Source organism: Boleophthalmus pectinirostris, unplaced genomic scaffold (genome assembly GCF_026225935.1).
Source record: "Boleophthalmus pectinirostris isolate CB_2022bp ecotype Guang Dong unplaced genomic scaffold, ASM2622593v1 HiC_scaffold_10, whole genome shotgun sequence".
Classification (NCBI taxonomy): Eukaryota; Metazoa; Chordata; class Actinopteri; order Gobiiformes; family Gobiidae; genus Boleophthalmus; species Boleophthalmus pectinirostris.
Genome location: NW_026570971.1, coordinates 30,843,277 through 30,859,288, shown reverse-complemented (window position 1 = coordinate 30,859,288; position 16,012 = coordinate 30,843,277). Strand labels below are relative to the sequence as shown.

The window sequence follows — 16,012 nt, the reverse complement described above, 5'->3', positions numbered from 1 at the left end:
GCCCAAAAATGCATAATGAAGAAGAAAAAACATATATAAGTCGCACTTTTGGGGGGAAATGTATTTTATGAAATCAGGGAAGAGGAACCAACATTTTATCTTGAAAGGCAAGTTCTAGTAATATCAACAGAATACAGAACAACAGACTGAACAGGTGTTAATATGTTAACATAACATATTAACAGTTCTTCAGATAACTAGAGCATAAACAACAGAACATAAGTTTACCAAACTCACAATCTCACTCCAAATCACTGAATCCATTGAATTCTTCATCCTCGGTGTCACTTCTGAGCAACTCCGCTTAACTTCGGTTGCCACTGAAGTCCAGGCTTTGTCATCCAGTGACTTTCAGGAAAGTTGCATGGTGCATCCCCCGGTTACCGTGAAGCTGTGTTCTCCATCCCTACTTTCCTCCACTTCCTCACAAGTTTCTCGCTCACTCCAGACTTTCTTTCTGCTGCTTGATTACTGTTTTCTGTTGCATATTTCACTACTTGCAGCAGGACAGCAGCTCTTTCTGCAGGAGACATGCGCAGAAAACTGATACACAAGACTAGAGCGCACTCTTGCGGTTGTCACTCTGAACATTTTAATATATAAGTCACACTGGAGTATAAGTCGCAGGAAACACCCAAACCATGAAAAAAGTGCAACTTAAAGTCCAAAAAATATGGTATATAACCACTCAACTTTTTGTATTTTGTGTTGTGTCTGCAGCCCGAGGAGTTGAGGGACATCATAGAAAAGGCTCGTGAGATGGAGCAGAGCTGTGGGCACCTGTTTGACGCCATCATCGTGAACACGGACCAGGACAAAGCCTACACCGAACTGCTCAGGCTCATCAACAAACTGGACACAGAGCCGCAGTGGGTGCCCAGCTCCTGGCTACGCTAATGCTAATCATGCTAATAATGTTAACGCTAACAATACAGAAACACCACAGGCTAAAGTTCTACACTGCAACAACGAAATCTCTATGTGACTTAAAATGACTTGGATTCAAAGTATTACTTGATTTGAGTAGGTTTTGACATTTATTTTAGTTAATAGGTCTACATTTTTGACTAGTTTCCTTTTTGCTTTCTTCATCTTTTCAACTAAAAGTCCATGGATTTGACTTTTGGTTTTTAACTGATTAAGTGAAGTTTTCTTTCTTCACTGACACAAATTTGGAATGACATGGGGAAAAAAAAATGACACTGGAAGTATTAAAGTACCTACGTCACATTAGACTACTCATTTTACTCAAACAAATCATGATATTTGAGATTTATGCAAAAACATTCACACTCGTTTTACTAATCTGCCAATTTTTTTAATTAAAAATTTGACTTCCTGGTTGGAAATCATCATCACAATTTTATAACTGTTACCTAGCAACCATTTCATACACAGGACCAAACTCCTCTAATGTACACAAAAACTCTTATCCGACAAAATACAAATATAAGTATGTATCGTGTAAATTGGGCCAAACTTTTGTGGGACTCTCTAAAATGAAACACGCCACTTCCTGTCATTTTTTCAACATTTTTCAGCTTTTCTTCGCAAATTTCCCCTTGATTTGTGTAAAACTATAACTTATATTTACAGTACTTATAATGCCACCAAATGAAGTCACAATTATAGAATCATAAAAATTCGTCATATGCACTTTAAGTGTCAAAACCTACTCAAAACAAGATGAATATCCCCAATTAAAGCTGTTTTGACTCATGTAGGTATTTCCTTATTGCAGTGTAAATGGGTTTCTATCCAGACCTCTATTCGCCTTATTCCAGAAGTTACTATGGGAACACCAACATTTTTCCAGTTGTATTATTTTGCATGGGGCTGACACATCTTGACAAAAAATACATTCTATAGGGACTGCAAAGCTGTTTTAAACCCTCCCATAGAATCTGTGCATTATTGACTTGTTGTGCACATGGACATTGATCATTCTACACAGTTAAACCTACTTTATATTATATTTTTAGTAATGCATTTCCTTCAGAATCAGTACAGTATTTATTTATTTTCTCAAATTCTCCGTTAAAATGAATAAAAAGGGCCCATATTACGCTCTTTTCTGATCTGTTATAATGTTGTTTCTTTATCACAAACAGACCTGGAGTTGTTTTGTTTCATTTACACAAATCCTTCAATATTTAGTCCTTCCCTCAAACAGAAAACACTCCTCCTCCACCTTGTGATGTCATGTGGTAATACCAGAAGTGCTCCACTGTGTTTTTAAACTCCATACACCATCACTAGAATCATTTGGATAATTTCACCCCTGGAATTTCCAATCTCTACTGAACTAAAGGTAAAAGGAGCTGTTAACTTGGAAACTACTGCTTCATGACGTCACAAAAGTGGAACAGAACATGTTGAGCTTTCAACATGTGGACAGACTAATAATAAAGTGTTACTTAAACGTGTGAAACAACAAACATGAAACAAACACAACTCCAGGTTTTGGAGAGAAGGTAACAACATTCTAACATGTCTTCAAACTCACAGGAGTCACTTTTGCATAAGATACAACCTTTAATCGGTAATGCCAAAACGCCGGTGTGTGCGTGTGGATTAGTAGCAGTTAGAAATAAAATAAGGGGGAGGAATAAGGTGAATAGATCAACAGCCTGTGGAGATGGAGAGATTTTGGGACACACATTTCTGGATTACAAACTGGACCTGTTTTATTGCTGCTTCAAACCACTTTAACAACACTAAAATATGACAATTTACTACAAAAACTACAACAAAAAAACATTATTGACACAAATACTTCAACTCATAACTATATTGTGACTGGAGAGGACTACATTGATTGGTTTTAATGTTTTGTTTTTTCCCTTTGTCAATTTTTAAATATATTTTTTTAATATTCCCCTCTCCTTGTTATTGAGGAATAAGTCTCCCAGTATTTTTGCAGATTTTTTTTTAAACCACATGCCCTTGAACAATAAATTCCTAATCAGAAAAAAAGCCAGATGCCTTTCCTGTCGCTACAACCCACATACTGTGAGTGTAGATGAACAGGTAAAGTGTCTTGCACAAGGACACACCAATAAAATGCACTCATGACCTTTCAGATAAGTCATTGATTGTGACCCCTTAAAAAGTATCGATAGTGAATTTTGGAAAAAACTAAAACATCACATTAATAAATATTCAAGTACCATCCAGCATAATTTATTTCTCACTATTCTATATCAGTTGTCTCCATAGTTTTAACACTCTAAATTCAAACTGGCCACATTAAGCACTACTTTAAAGAGGCACTATGTAACTTTTCTGACCTCTATTAATTTATTATTGCTTTGACTGTTCCGCAATATGGCATTAAACATATTTTTCTTGCATTTATTTAATTGAAGATGCACCTATTGCTAAAAAAAACGTATAAAAGATGTATTTTTACTCTGAGGAGGGTTGCCTTTCCACAGATCTGACCCTGTGGCATCTCCATGGAAATAAGTTAATGCCATACTGTGGAACAATCCAGGCAATGCTGGAGACAAACGGATGGCGGACGCTCTACTAGAAAAGTTACTTAGAGCCCCTTTAACAAAAACACTACAATATTTGTTTGATAGGTTACACATGATCATTATCTGAGACCATGCACACCACCGGACACTACCTTTTAACTCATTATTCTGTTCTTTTTAAGCTTTTTATGTTCCTTTTTTATCCTAAGAACATTTCAGTTGTTCAGATTAAAGCTATTAAAATAATGACACAAATCTCTGTAAACTTCTGATTTACAATTTTTATACAAATATGGCCGCAGGTTTGTCTCGGCCATGTGCAAAGGACAAAATGTGAAAGGCACATATTTGAAATTCACTTTGAGTTGATTCCTTTTAATATGAAGAAAATGTCACTACTTAATTTTTAACCAGCAGTGCTTTAGCTGTGACTGGGACAGCACTTTTTTCTACTGGACAAACTACTGTTATTAACCTGCGATACACACTACGGACATGTTTAAAGCTCCTATATTATGCTAATTTTACTTTTTATTTCATTTTACCCATGTTATAAGTTTAGGTGTTTGTAAATTTATTCACAGTCACACTTTTGCAATTATTTATGTAACAATATCCTCTACGAACAACAAAATCTCCAGGCTTTTAATGGTAAAACTGTTTAGACTAGAGCTTTACAAACATGTTCTGTTTATCAGTTCATAATTTGCCTTCTCTCAAATGTTAATGCTCGTAAATGCTCCTAATGCTCGTCTAAATCTTATCATAACTCTGATACTTAACACGCTGTACTTCAAAAATATTCCTGACATTGTAGAATATACCTGGAGTTTATTTTCGCAACACTAGACAAATTTGGATTTACATTATAGATCTTAAACTGCCTTCACTACATCGCATTGTCTTAAAACATACCTGGATTTTATTTAGACTTACTACATTTATTTTAATCATTACAGATTTGCCTTCACTACAAACTAATTTCAAGTATTGCAAACATGATTATCTAATCTGTAGAACATAAATTAGCAGCATGATTGTTCTTGGCATTATAAAACATACTTTGACATCATGTATTCCCCTCTGTTTCCAGCAGAGGGCGACTACAAACACCTAGTCCAAGCATTCTCTGTCAAAGTGTAAGGTTAAATACATATATTTTTCAAACATCCATTATTTGAAGTTATAAAACATGAAATACCGGTACAAACGTGTCTAAAAGTATTACAAAACACCTGAAAATAGCATAATATGGGAGCTTTCTGAGTTGACTGACAATGGACTTCTGTCTTTAGTCAAATTGACACTTAGGCCCTAGAATCACAGACTGTATTTATATCTTCTTTATACAGTCTATGTCTGGAAAATGCCAAGAAAGTGGTAGGTTTTAGTTTTGTCCTTTCTCAGCTCAAAAATGCTGATTTATCATAATGTATTTTAGTATGTGTGTGATTTTTGAGTGTAGAAACGAATGTGTGTGTGCCTGTCCATGAATACAATTAAGTATTATTACTGAAGTAGGCCTGACCACTGTTATATCACTGTGTAGAGCATTTATATATTTGTAAAATTAAAAATAGACTATTATGAGAACAGAATGCACCAATAGCGTAACTGGCTTTACTCCCTCATTATTATTAACCTCCTTGCCGTTGGTTGAGGAGAAAATTCAAGGGGGGGTCAAAGCTCGGTGAAATTATCTATTGAATGTAAATGTAATTGAAACCACTTTCTCTTGTCACTTGTTCTTGAGAGAATCAACTTTTTGTATGAATATTCACAATAAAGAAATAAATAGATGATTCATAGAAAAGAATTGTGACTTTTTTTTTGTATTTGTTCATCCGGTAACGGCCACATTGCAAAAAAAGAGAAAAAAAAACTTAAATTCATTGCCTAATGTTTATCATGATTTGAGAAGTTAAGATATTTTTGGGTTTAATTACTTGTTAATAACTTTTTTTTAATATATTTTTGACAGTTTAGCTTTGAATAATTTGTAAACTATCTTTATAATTTTGGGTATGATATTTTTAAGTATTTTTTTTTTTTGTATTTTAATTTTGTACTCTGCTGGTATTGGTAGATAATGAATTAAATAAGCTGTTGAAACTTGCCATTTATATATTGTAGTTATGTAACCTAATATAGACATAGGCCGAGCTAATCAACAATAAAATAAAAAAAACTTTAACATGATTTTTTTTTCTGATTTCTAGTAATGTTAACTTAAAGATATTCCTTTTACAGCAGTTTTCAAGGCTTCTTTTATATGCAACTCCAGCTAATATCCACACAATGGCGCTATTTTTTAGATCTTTGACGGTTTGTGTTTGGTGTCAAATGAATGGTGTCAAATTAAAAAGAAACCACACAGGGAGTACTGCTTATCCAAGGTCAGTCTATTCATTGATGCGTAACAGTTCTGGAGTTTTGCCATTAACTTTTAGGATTACAAATGTATCCTAGCACCACCAGTTCAGTTAACTTTTTAATCGTTGGCCAAAACCACAAAATCCTTAATTAAACGTTCAGACATGCCTATACACGTTTTATTTGGTCTTAATTGTTAAACCTGTTCACTTGTATCGCCTTTTATTGCATCTCTTTTCCGTTTGCAACCTGTTCAAACACCAAAGAGTTACAAAAAACGAGAGGAATTTAGTACAACTTTTAGACTTCGGATCAAATTTACAATTAAATTGTAAATGTAAATTATTATTTCGATGCAAAAATCTACATTCTCTCTACTGCTTTTTACTTTTATATGCAATTTTATATCTTTTAAACCTTATCTATTTAGTTTTTATTCCGAAACAACGACTTGAGCGGCTATCATTTTCTTGTCACGCTTAACTCTTTGGTGAATTCGGTTTGTCTGAAGTTGACGTCAGCTTCATGAAAGATAGTGGATTTTGATTGGCTGTTGGGGGAGACTTAGGCGGGACTTTTGTGTTTCTCCGTTAGAGGATTGGCTCGTATAGCTGTCCATCAAACTCCCGGCCTTGGAGTCAGGTTGATGGAGAGAAACACACAGGGGAGAGAGGTAGAGGGACAGAGATGTTGCAGCGGACCGCGTGAATTGTTACTCAAATGGCGTCTGTTTTGTTTAAATTAAATCAACCGTTTCAATAGAACATTACGGAAAGAGTTTTTACGCCTTTTTGTTCGCTTTACGGTGCGAGTTCGGTATCCTTGACAACACGAGCAACTGTCCTGCGAAGTTTGGGATCAAGTGCTTTACCTTTGCTCCTGGAAATGGATACACAAACCTCACTTTTCTAACAAAAAACACTCTGGATTACACGTTACAATGTCGTAATCTTCTTTTTACGCGGATTCCACTTGCATTTTATTCCAAAAGTGTGAGTTTTTTAGGGAAACGGGACAAAGCGACACAATAGTAGGTCGTGGACACAGGGGGGAAACCGATGCGTTCTCCTCCTCGCTGCTGCGGGCTTTTGTTCTGCCCCACCACGAGTTACTGACCACGGACATTGATTGATTGATTTCGGGGTATTTATGGTAACTTTCTCCTCTTTGATGCCGTGCAGCCATGGATGTTACCCTGTCCGAAATGCTGGCGACTTTCATGGAGTCGCCACTCGTGGTTTGGGTAGGTACACTTCATTTTTAGATCATGCTTTCATACGACTTCAGATGCTAAACATTGAAATTAAACTCAACATTACAAAATATCATAATCTAGATTACAATTAGCATGCGTTTACGGTTTTATACTACATTGCAATAAGATCACTTGTTGCAAAAGTTGTGGTTTTTGGTCTGAATAGAATCAAAAGTGTCTACCCATAGTTTTGATCACGCTTGAATGAACTCTGCCTACTTTTCTTGCAGCCACTTGCTCAACAGGTTTGCTATCAATTTCATCTGTATTGACCTATATTATAAACATGTAGTTCCCTATATATTTTTTTAATGACAATAGTATTTTGGCTTGCTTGCATTCCCCAGCTGATTTAAGCCACTAGCAGTGACCTTAGTAACTGAAAAGTGAAACAAAATCCACTTAAAACTAACCAAAGTCGTTTACAGAGGCATGTTAATCATCACAACAAAGTCATAGCTGCCTCTTCTCAGTGTTTTCCATTAGACTCAGCTATAAATTCTAGTGTTAGAGAGGTTTTTATTGAACCTATGGCTATAACTTCAAGCAAAGGGCAGTGGGCAGTGGGCAGGTCATGAACTTCCTGTTTTTACATGACCTCATTGAAGTGGCCCATCTATATGTGGTCACTCATCAATATTTCCTGTCTTTGTTCAGCTTTGGTAAACACAATCAACATAAATAAACAGTATACACAATACTTTCACTATGTGGTTTTCAACTGGGGAGTTCAAATTGACCAAAAATAAGAACTTTATTGCCAAAATTAAGTATATTAAAGAGTAATTTTCACTACTGTAGTCTGAAAACTAGCTGGGCAAAAAATGGGTTAAAACAAATTATACTTTATGGTGACAGTGTTATCATAAACCTTTTTTTAATCAGTAAACAGTCCCATTTTGTTCAGGAAAGGCAATAAGTAACTTTTGTGCACCAAAATATTGCTCTGGAATGGTCCACCGTGTTAAACTTATCTATCTCCATGGAAACACGACGCCACCAGGTCAAGTTACAGGTCAGATCTGTGGACAAGAGGTGACCCCATTCACAATAAGAATGCATTTTGAATACTAAAACACCTGGAATTGAATAAATGCAAGGTAGATATGTTTAATACCATACTGTGGAACTTTCTAGGCATAGAACTGACATTTCCATAGAGACAAAAAGGAGACAGTTACATATTGCACCTTTTTAAGAGATGAAGTTGTTTAATGCTTTATGTGTTTATATATTTTGGGCAACAGTTATTCAGTTGGAAGAGAGATCCCCCCATTAATCCAAAAGTTGTCAGTTCTAGTCCCTCTACTTGGAATGCATCAGTTCTGGGCCCTTGGGCAAGACATTTTATCCTGGCTTTCCCCCAGTGTCAGTGTCTGATGTATGAATAATTTAACGGTTGCTTGCTTAAAAAGCGCTTTTAGAGTGTCCTATAGAGGTAGAAGGATTAGGATGGAAAATTAGGATATGGATGTCACTTTCTATATTGTTTTTACAGCAAATTCTGAATAGTTTGCAAGAGGTTAGAATACCGCAAAAAAATCCAGGGAACTAAATAGAAAGGCTAAAAAAACCTGTCATAGATCATACAATGTCCGATCTTCCAAGCCAGATCAGTTGCATATGTCAGTGAGGCTGTATTTTCAATCAGAGGGTCCCTTAGGATTTAAAGATCTGTTTGGTTTTGACAAATGAAAGGGGTAAAGTTTGCCTCTGAGCAAAGCCCTCAATCTGTAAAAACAAGTGGGACGAAGATCAGAACACAGCAGAGGCATAGGGCAGTTGTTTCCAGTGGTGAGTGGTACAGTCCTACATTCTCAAAGCCATCGCCACAAATTATAATACTGTGTTTGGAGCAGAAGATAGAGATGGAAATATCTGTACCGTATCTATTTTATTAAAGATGCACTGTGTCATTTTTCCAGTTGGAAGGTCCACCAAATGCTTTTCTCCTGCTTTGTCTGGAATATTTCATTTCCTATCTTCATGGAGACCAAACTAAGCCAAGTTACAGGTCATATCTGTGGAGAGGTGACCCTGCTTGCAGTCAGGCTGAATCCCATTACACCCCATGGCCATACGACTTTACCACGTGTAGGGGTAGTGGTGTCCCAGTTACCATTATGGCTGAGGTTAGTGAAAGTGTTAGGACTATATACCCCTCCAAACGAAGATTTTTCAGAGGCACACTCCAAACAGATGGGTATGAGCAATTTCCCAGAATGCCTTCCGAATCACCGGCAAGATGGCTGCTACCATGAGCGCAGAGACCAAAGAAGTTCACAAATTGTGGACAGCATATTGGATTTCTGACAAAAGCTCATCGCGTCTGCTTACATAAAAGCTGTTGATTGTCGCTTGTGTCCCAATTCATAAGGGGTAGGGGTAGAAATTAGAAATGGGATTTGCCTTTTTCTAGGTATTTTTGAGCTGTAAAACCACCTATAATTGAATAAATGTAAGGTAGAGCTGTTTATTTTCATACTGTGGAACATTCCAGGCAGAGCAATGACATATCTATAGAAACAAACAGCTGACAACCCACCAACCAGAAAGTTACATAGTGCACCTATAAGTAAATCACTTTATTTGATTAAAAATGTATTTTTAGTATCTCAACGTGTAACTTGAAATAGTTGTTTGACTAGTCCACTGATAGGAAACATAATGGCTGACAGCACTTGCCTCTGATGCCCTGCGATACATCGACCAAAGTTTGCTGCCAGTCTGCCCATCAATAGGTTGGTGAGGTCAAACAGTGCAGATCTTTTAATGTGTTCTGTTGTGTTGGTTAAAAGGGCTGCACGATTTTGGAAAATATGTAATTGCGACAAGATTTGCAGTTGATGTTCTACAGCTGGGATGTCAAACTCAAATTCACAGAGGCCAAAATTAAAAACTGGGACTAAGTCGTGGGCCAAACTAAATATTTACTGAAAAACTTCAACAACATCTGCATGTTTTCTCTTCTTTCAAGATATGTAATGTTAAACCTTTTCTTATTAAAATAAATGTTTTTTAATAGTTTTGCTGTAGCCGGAAGGACAGCTCTAATACATATTTGATATGATCTCATGGTCCAAATATAATTATATCACTGGCCAAATTTGGCCCCTGGACCTGAGTTTGACATGTCTGTTCTACAGTATATTAGGATTCAAAGTTCACCCTTTAAACATGCCCAAAAGCAATCGAATTTGAGAGAAGACTGAAATATGAACTGATAATTTAATACAAGAATCACATGCATTTCAGAACCTGTTTGGAAAGGTTTAAACTACAGGGTTAGCTTTATTTATTTGTTTATTTATTTATTTATTTATTTTGGATAATATCACTACATTTTCTTTGCAGTGATGAGGATATTTTCTCCATTTCCACAATAACATCTGAGCTGTAGAGAGTAGAATAAATAACAGCAAAGGCAGTCTTTATGTTTTGCTAATTGCCTCCATTCAAACTGATTTTGATAAACTTGCAGCCCTAGAAGATGGTAACAGAATAAACAGATAAATTATAATGTTAATTTCTTCTGTTCTTTCAGGTTCGGACTCTGGGCCCTTTGGCGTCCAGCGAGGAGGCGGGGTCAGAGGACAGAGTCAGCATGTTTATGGAGCTGGTCGATGGAGTTTTCCTGCACAAAATCATGACACAAATGTAAGTTACACCCCAGAATGAGCCATTAAGCGTGAGTCAAGTTTAAGAGTGTGCCGTTTTTTGGCCGTTAGGCTCTGGGTGACTGATTTTGAGCGGTAAGAGTTAATCTAGTGCTTCCTGTCTGTGTCTCTGAGCGCGACCACATCCTGAACGAGCTGCTTTCAGGTTTAGATGCCAGATGTGAGGCTGCAGGAGAGAGAAAGTGCTGCTCTCGACTAAATGAAGTTTGACACGTGAAAAGTTGTAACATTGGTTTTGGAGCTAAGATTAAAGTCTTAAAAATCCACACAGACACAGAATACACTGATACTTTGCAGCTCGTGTTATCAAAATTCCCTGTGGGTGTGATGCTAACTGTAGGCACTGCTCTGTCTGAAGCTTTGTTAGACTATAATCTGATCTTTATTTTAACATAATCTGAACATAAATCTGACTACAACAGAAAGTACAGTCCCAACTAGCTACCATTTTTTTAGTTAGTATTCTAAAAAGTGCTGGCAGTGTTTGCTAATGTGTGCTTTTTTTCTCCATGGTAACAGCTGAACATTCCACCATTGATATACATGTAGAACACCCCCACCATGATGTCACTGAAGTATCAATACAAACATTTTAAAAGGGAAATGTTCTGCAAAACTGACTTCATGACCTTTAAACCATATTATAAATGTTTCCTCTGAGCTGTAATTCACTCAAGTGTGTAGTTGGAGTTATTCACGCATGTTGGGGTCTTTTTGTCCTACATTTTTAAATTATTTTATTTAGATAAGGATTTATATGGGACAACAGCAGAAAGAAGAAGCGTGGTGAATGAGTGAGTTAGCTGAAGATTCAGTATTTTTTGGTATTTATCGTAAAAGGAAGATTAAACTCATGACTCACAAATGGAATCTTTTTAATCTTAGTCTTTATATAAACACGTGGTTTCCAAATAGTTTTTTTCTGCCTAAATAGTTTTTGCAGGTAGTATTTTTCTGCAGCTGTGGCCTTGTGAGTGCAGTCTGGGTAAGATATAGAGATAAGTAATTGAGAGTTTCGAGAGCTTTTGACACGCCCCCTTTTAGTCGACTCATCAGTCGGCAGCTTTTGACTTTCAAACACTTTTCATAGAATAAGGACTAAACTTGGCCTTTATGCGTTGGTTCCAAACATGTCGGCCATTGATTTAACTTCTTTTACTTGTTGATGTTTAAATGTGTGAGACCCACTTTGACCCGTCCTCATCCAGACCACACGTTCATATGTTGCTCCACACAAACAATTATAATCTAATGCCATTGTTCTCCTCATTCAGATGGAGGCTGTTGTGACTGGAGTGTGATTAGGAGCCGAGGAGGGTCAATGGGAAACTGGGTTACAGAGGAGGGGGTGGAGAGGTTTGGAGTAACAGCAGTATTAGTAGTAGTAGTAGTAGTAGTAGTAGCAGAGTTGCCAAATTCACTTCTTTATAGCGACTTTGGGTTTTTGATAGTAGCAAGTCGTGGGTTCTGTTCCACAATAATACACCAAAGCTGTCAACAGTTACTTGACATTTTAAAATCATACTTATATAACAGTGAACATACTCATGTTAATCGTAGTACTCACAGTAGAAGCAGCAGAAGTAGTTTCAGTTTAATGATGGTTCATGATGTTTGATAGTGTTCTGTGGAACCTGAACTTTGCACACCCAATACCGCACTGTTAAAAATAAAAAGTTGACTCAACTTAAAATAGTAATACAACTTACTTAAGGTTTGTTGAGTTCACTTAGGGTCAAGAAATTATATATATATATATTTTTTTACAAAACATGTGAATATTATTTCACACAAAAACACATTCATAGTCCAGCAAGCTTCTTATTCTCTGTTTGGTGTCGTTAAGATTAGATGACCCAAGAAATGGTTAACTTATCAACTCGTGTTGGTGCAGTGAACTAAAAAAAGTTTTGCAACAGGTTTGCTAACTATTTTAGGTTTTAAAAGTGAACTGTTAAATTCAAGTCTTTAAGCTCAAGTGAAGAAGTCAAGTACATACAATATTTCAAATACAACAGAAGTAGAACATTAAAGCTCATTTATTAATTGTGTAATGCCACATTTCAAAACACAGTTTGGCACAACAGAACAGTTACAACCTAAACTTACTCTAACATCAGTGGTTTTACCATATTAATAAACAACCACAAAGAATGTAAACTATTATCAGTGAATAACTTATAGTAAACTCTAGTAGACTTGAGACTAACTGGTCTGAGCCAGGGCTAAATCAGTATTAAACCAGATTGATATGTGTGTCACTCTGAATGAAGTTCTACACATTATCATTTTCATTAACTGGGATGGCTCTTACTGAAAGTGATCATAAAACACAGAGCATCAAGATGATTATTTAAATCTGACTGGTCGAAGCGCTCAACAGCTAAACAAGATGAAAAATCAAACTTTAGTGAAATGCAGTCCTGTCCACAAATAAGGATGCACCAATACCGATGCTGGTATTGAAGAGCAGAATCAATCCAGGAATATTATCTGGATCAGATCTGTTCCATGACATCGATTCAGCTGATATTCCGGTTCGGATGTTGTGAGACTATTTACAGGCAAATGTTGGTCTAGAACATTTATTTGAACTGTTTTTTGATGGAAATAAAATGCCTTTTTCAGGCCCTGTAAAAAAAACTGAAAAAGCTGGATTGGATCTCTATCCACAAATGCACAAAGTGCTGAGAACTAAATAGTCCATATAGTCCATACAGGTGAAGTCCACTTCACCTGTGGCTCTGCCCACACTTGAGTGCTGCTCTGTGATTGGTCGCCTACCACCTGTCAGGCTCTATGGCACCAGCGGGGACAAGATTGATTCTGAACTCACAGATATCTCTGCTGTGTGAGGTTACAGAAAGACTAGAACTAAGTAAAAATGCAACACCTTTTCCATGGGGACTTTGAGTTTCAAACAGCACTTTTGTGTAGTAAGTTTATTAGAACGACCCAGGATGCCTTTAATCCTTTCTCCGGCTGGTTCACTGGTTTTCTCTTTCCAGTTTGAGTGAATTGATCTGACGTCATGACAACCTCCCAGTGGGTCAGACCCCCCCCCCCCCCCCCCTCCCTCACCCAAACCCCGCCCCCCTCCCGTTGAAATGCTAATGAGTCTGACACAGGCTAAACACTGAGCTACTCTCCTTTAAATCCTTCAGCTGAACAATAGTGGCCCCTAAATAGAGACACGGTTTGAGATGGGCGATCTACAGCCTGTCTGATCACAAGCACTGAACTTGTTTGGGGGAAATGAAAATAAGGTTACGTCTAGGATTAAACTAAATGAAAGGCAGATATTTATTAAAGATTTTTCTTATTAAGTCTCATGTTAGTCTTTGGTTGGTTTTGATTTAGTCTCTTGAAGTTTAAATTTTGACCCAGTTTGACCAGTAAATGATGACATGTGCATTTTTGCTTTAATTTAGCTGAACTTATTGTGCAAATTTTTATTTATTTTTTCCACTCGAAGGATTTATTACTGTAGTTACAACTGTTTGATTCCTCAGTGTACACTCAAAACCTCCATTAGCCCACCCAGTAACTTAAAGATGCACTGTGTAACATTTCTCACATTGGGGATACTCCTCTCTGAAGAATTGAACATATCTAGTATTTATTACCTGGAAAAACATTCATTCTTACTGTGAGTGGGCTCTCCTCTCCACAGATCTGACTTGTACCTTGGCCTCGGGATGGAGATTAATAATAATGCCATACTGTGGAATATTACAGCCAAAGCTATAACATCTATAAAAAAATGGTTTTATTATTTTGAATGAATGTGTGATAGATTTTGTAAAATAAATGAACTAAATGCCAATTAATAACTTTTTTTGTGTGTGTGTGTCTCCATAGCGACCCAAGCCCCACGCACCAGAGGCTGAGCAAAAACGTAAACAACGACGTGGCCCTACGGCTCCACAACCTCACAGTGCTGGTCCGCCACATCAGGACCTACTACCAGGTAAAAGAGACTCAAAGTACACAAAGTACTGTGTGTCAGATACTGTCCTACTACCAGATACATGAGAGACAGAAGTACAGTGAATCCAAAGTGCAGTAAATCAGATACTGTAGGTAAACCCCCCTCACACCTCCGTGCTGTGGAGGCTCTGTGTAAACAAGGCTACAGGAAAGAGCCAACAGCTGTAAACATGCCCCTCAGACAAACTGCTTTTTTGTTTGTTTTGAGTGTAGTTAGAAATGGCAGTGAGAAAAAAATATTCTCACGGTTTCCAATATCAATGGATCTTTGACGATACTGGTATTTGCAATAATATCAAACTGGTATTGTAATCGAGAATAATATCTGTATTTTTGGTGCTGCCTGGGTTTCTGGGTGCCCATGTGTCAGTCTTAAATACGGGTGTGCAAGAATATTGAAATATTAATATATTGTATCGTTGAATGTGATGATACAGTATCGATATCATGGGCTGCTGTGTCAATATATCACCAAGAGTATTTTATGGTGTGTCTTACTAAACTATTTTGTTACAGCGCTACAGTTGTTTTGTTTGTTTAGTCAATGGAAACTTTTATGCAACTCATTGTTTTGATGATTCAAATGTTTCTGTTTCATGTGAATTTTGTAAAAGAAGTAGTTTAACAAAGACTTTTAGTATCACAGCCATGATTTAGCCTTTATTGTCATTGAACTGTATCGAATCGATTTGAAATATGTTATACCAAATGAAAAGTGGACTGTATCGAGATATGTATCGTTTCATGGCATATGTATCGAGATATGTATCGTTTCATGGCATATGTATCGAGATATGTATCGTATCGGTAACTTCTTAATGATACCCAGCCCTGTTCCCAAATAGTTCTCAGTGCATCAGATTTGTCTTTTTGAACAGACGCATGAGTAGAAATAGAAGATTGTTATATGGCTGTATATTTACACAAACATGTAACTAATGATTTTATATCATTCAAAACTTTATTTGTATAGCACTTTTCAGACATAGTCGATGTAACAGAAAGTGCTTCACACAAAAACATTTGCAACAGAAAGCAGACCCCCCCATGTGTCATTTAAAAACAAATTACATATGTTTAAAAGAAATCCTAGATAAGTACATTGTGTTATTCATTTTACAAACATGAAAAGTTCATTTGTGATCTCCTTGCTATGGATTTTAAAAGCTTAAAATATTGATATGGCAAATATCTGCTATCAGCCACAGCAGCAAGACAAATATTGGATATCGGTA

General features: G+C 36.7%; 2 protein-coding genes across 3 annotated transcripts in view; both read left to right on the top strand.

The window, feature by feature from the left end:
• Positions 1 to 5,298, top strand: part of pals1a (protein associated with LIN7 1, MAGUK p55 family member a) — a 35,100-nt gene extending 29,802 nt beyond the window's left edge. For both annotated transcript variants that reach the window (XM_020928878.2, XM_055157611.1), the window contains one exon: positions 721 to 5,298. In XM_020928878.2, coding sequence (XP_020784537.1) covers positions 721 to 897 — 177 coding nt within the window. In that variant the 3' untranslated portion in view covers positions 898 to 5,298. The remainder of the gene's footprint in view (positions 1 to 720) is intronic.
• Positions 5,299 to 6,514: 1,216 nt separating this feature from the next.
• The window catches only part of LOC110163875 (protein Daple-like), an 80,663-nt gene continuing 71,165 nt past the window's right edge, over positions 6,515 to 16,012 (top strand). The window contains 3 exon segments of the mRNA XM_055154294.1: positions 6,515 to 7,098; positions 10,655 to 10,767; positions 14,649 to 14,757. Coding sequence (XP_055010269.1) covers positions 7,039 to 7,098; positions 10,655 to 10,767; positions 14,649 to 14,757 — 282 coding nt within the window. The 5' untranslated portion in view covers positions 6,515 to 7,038.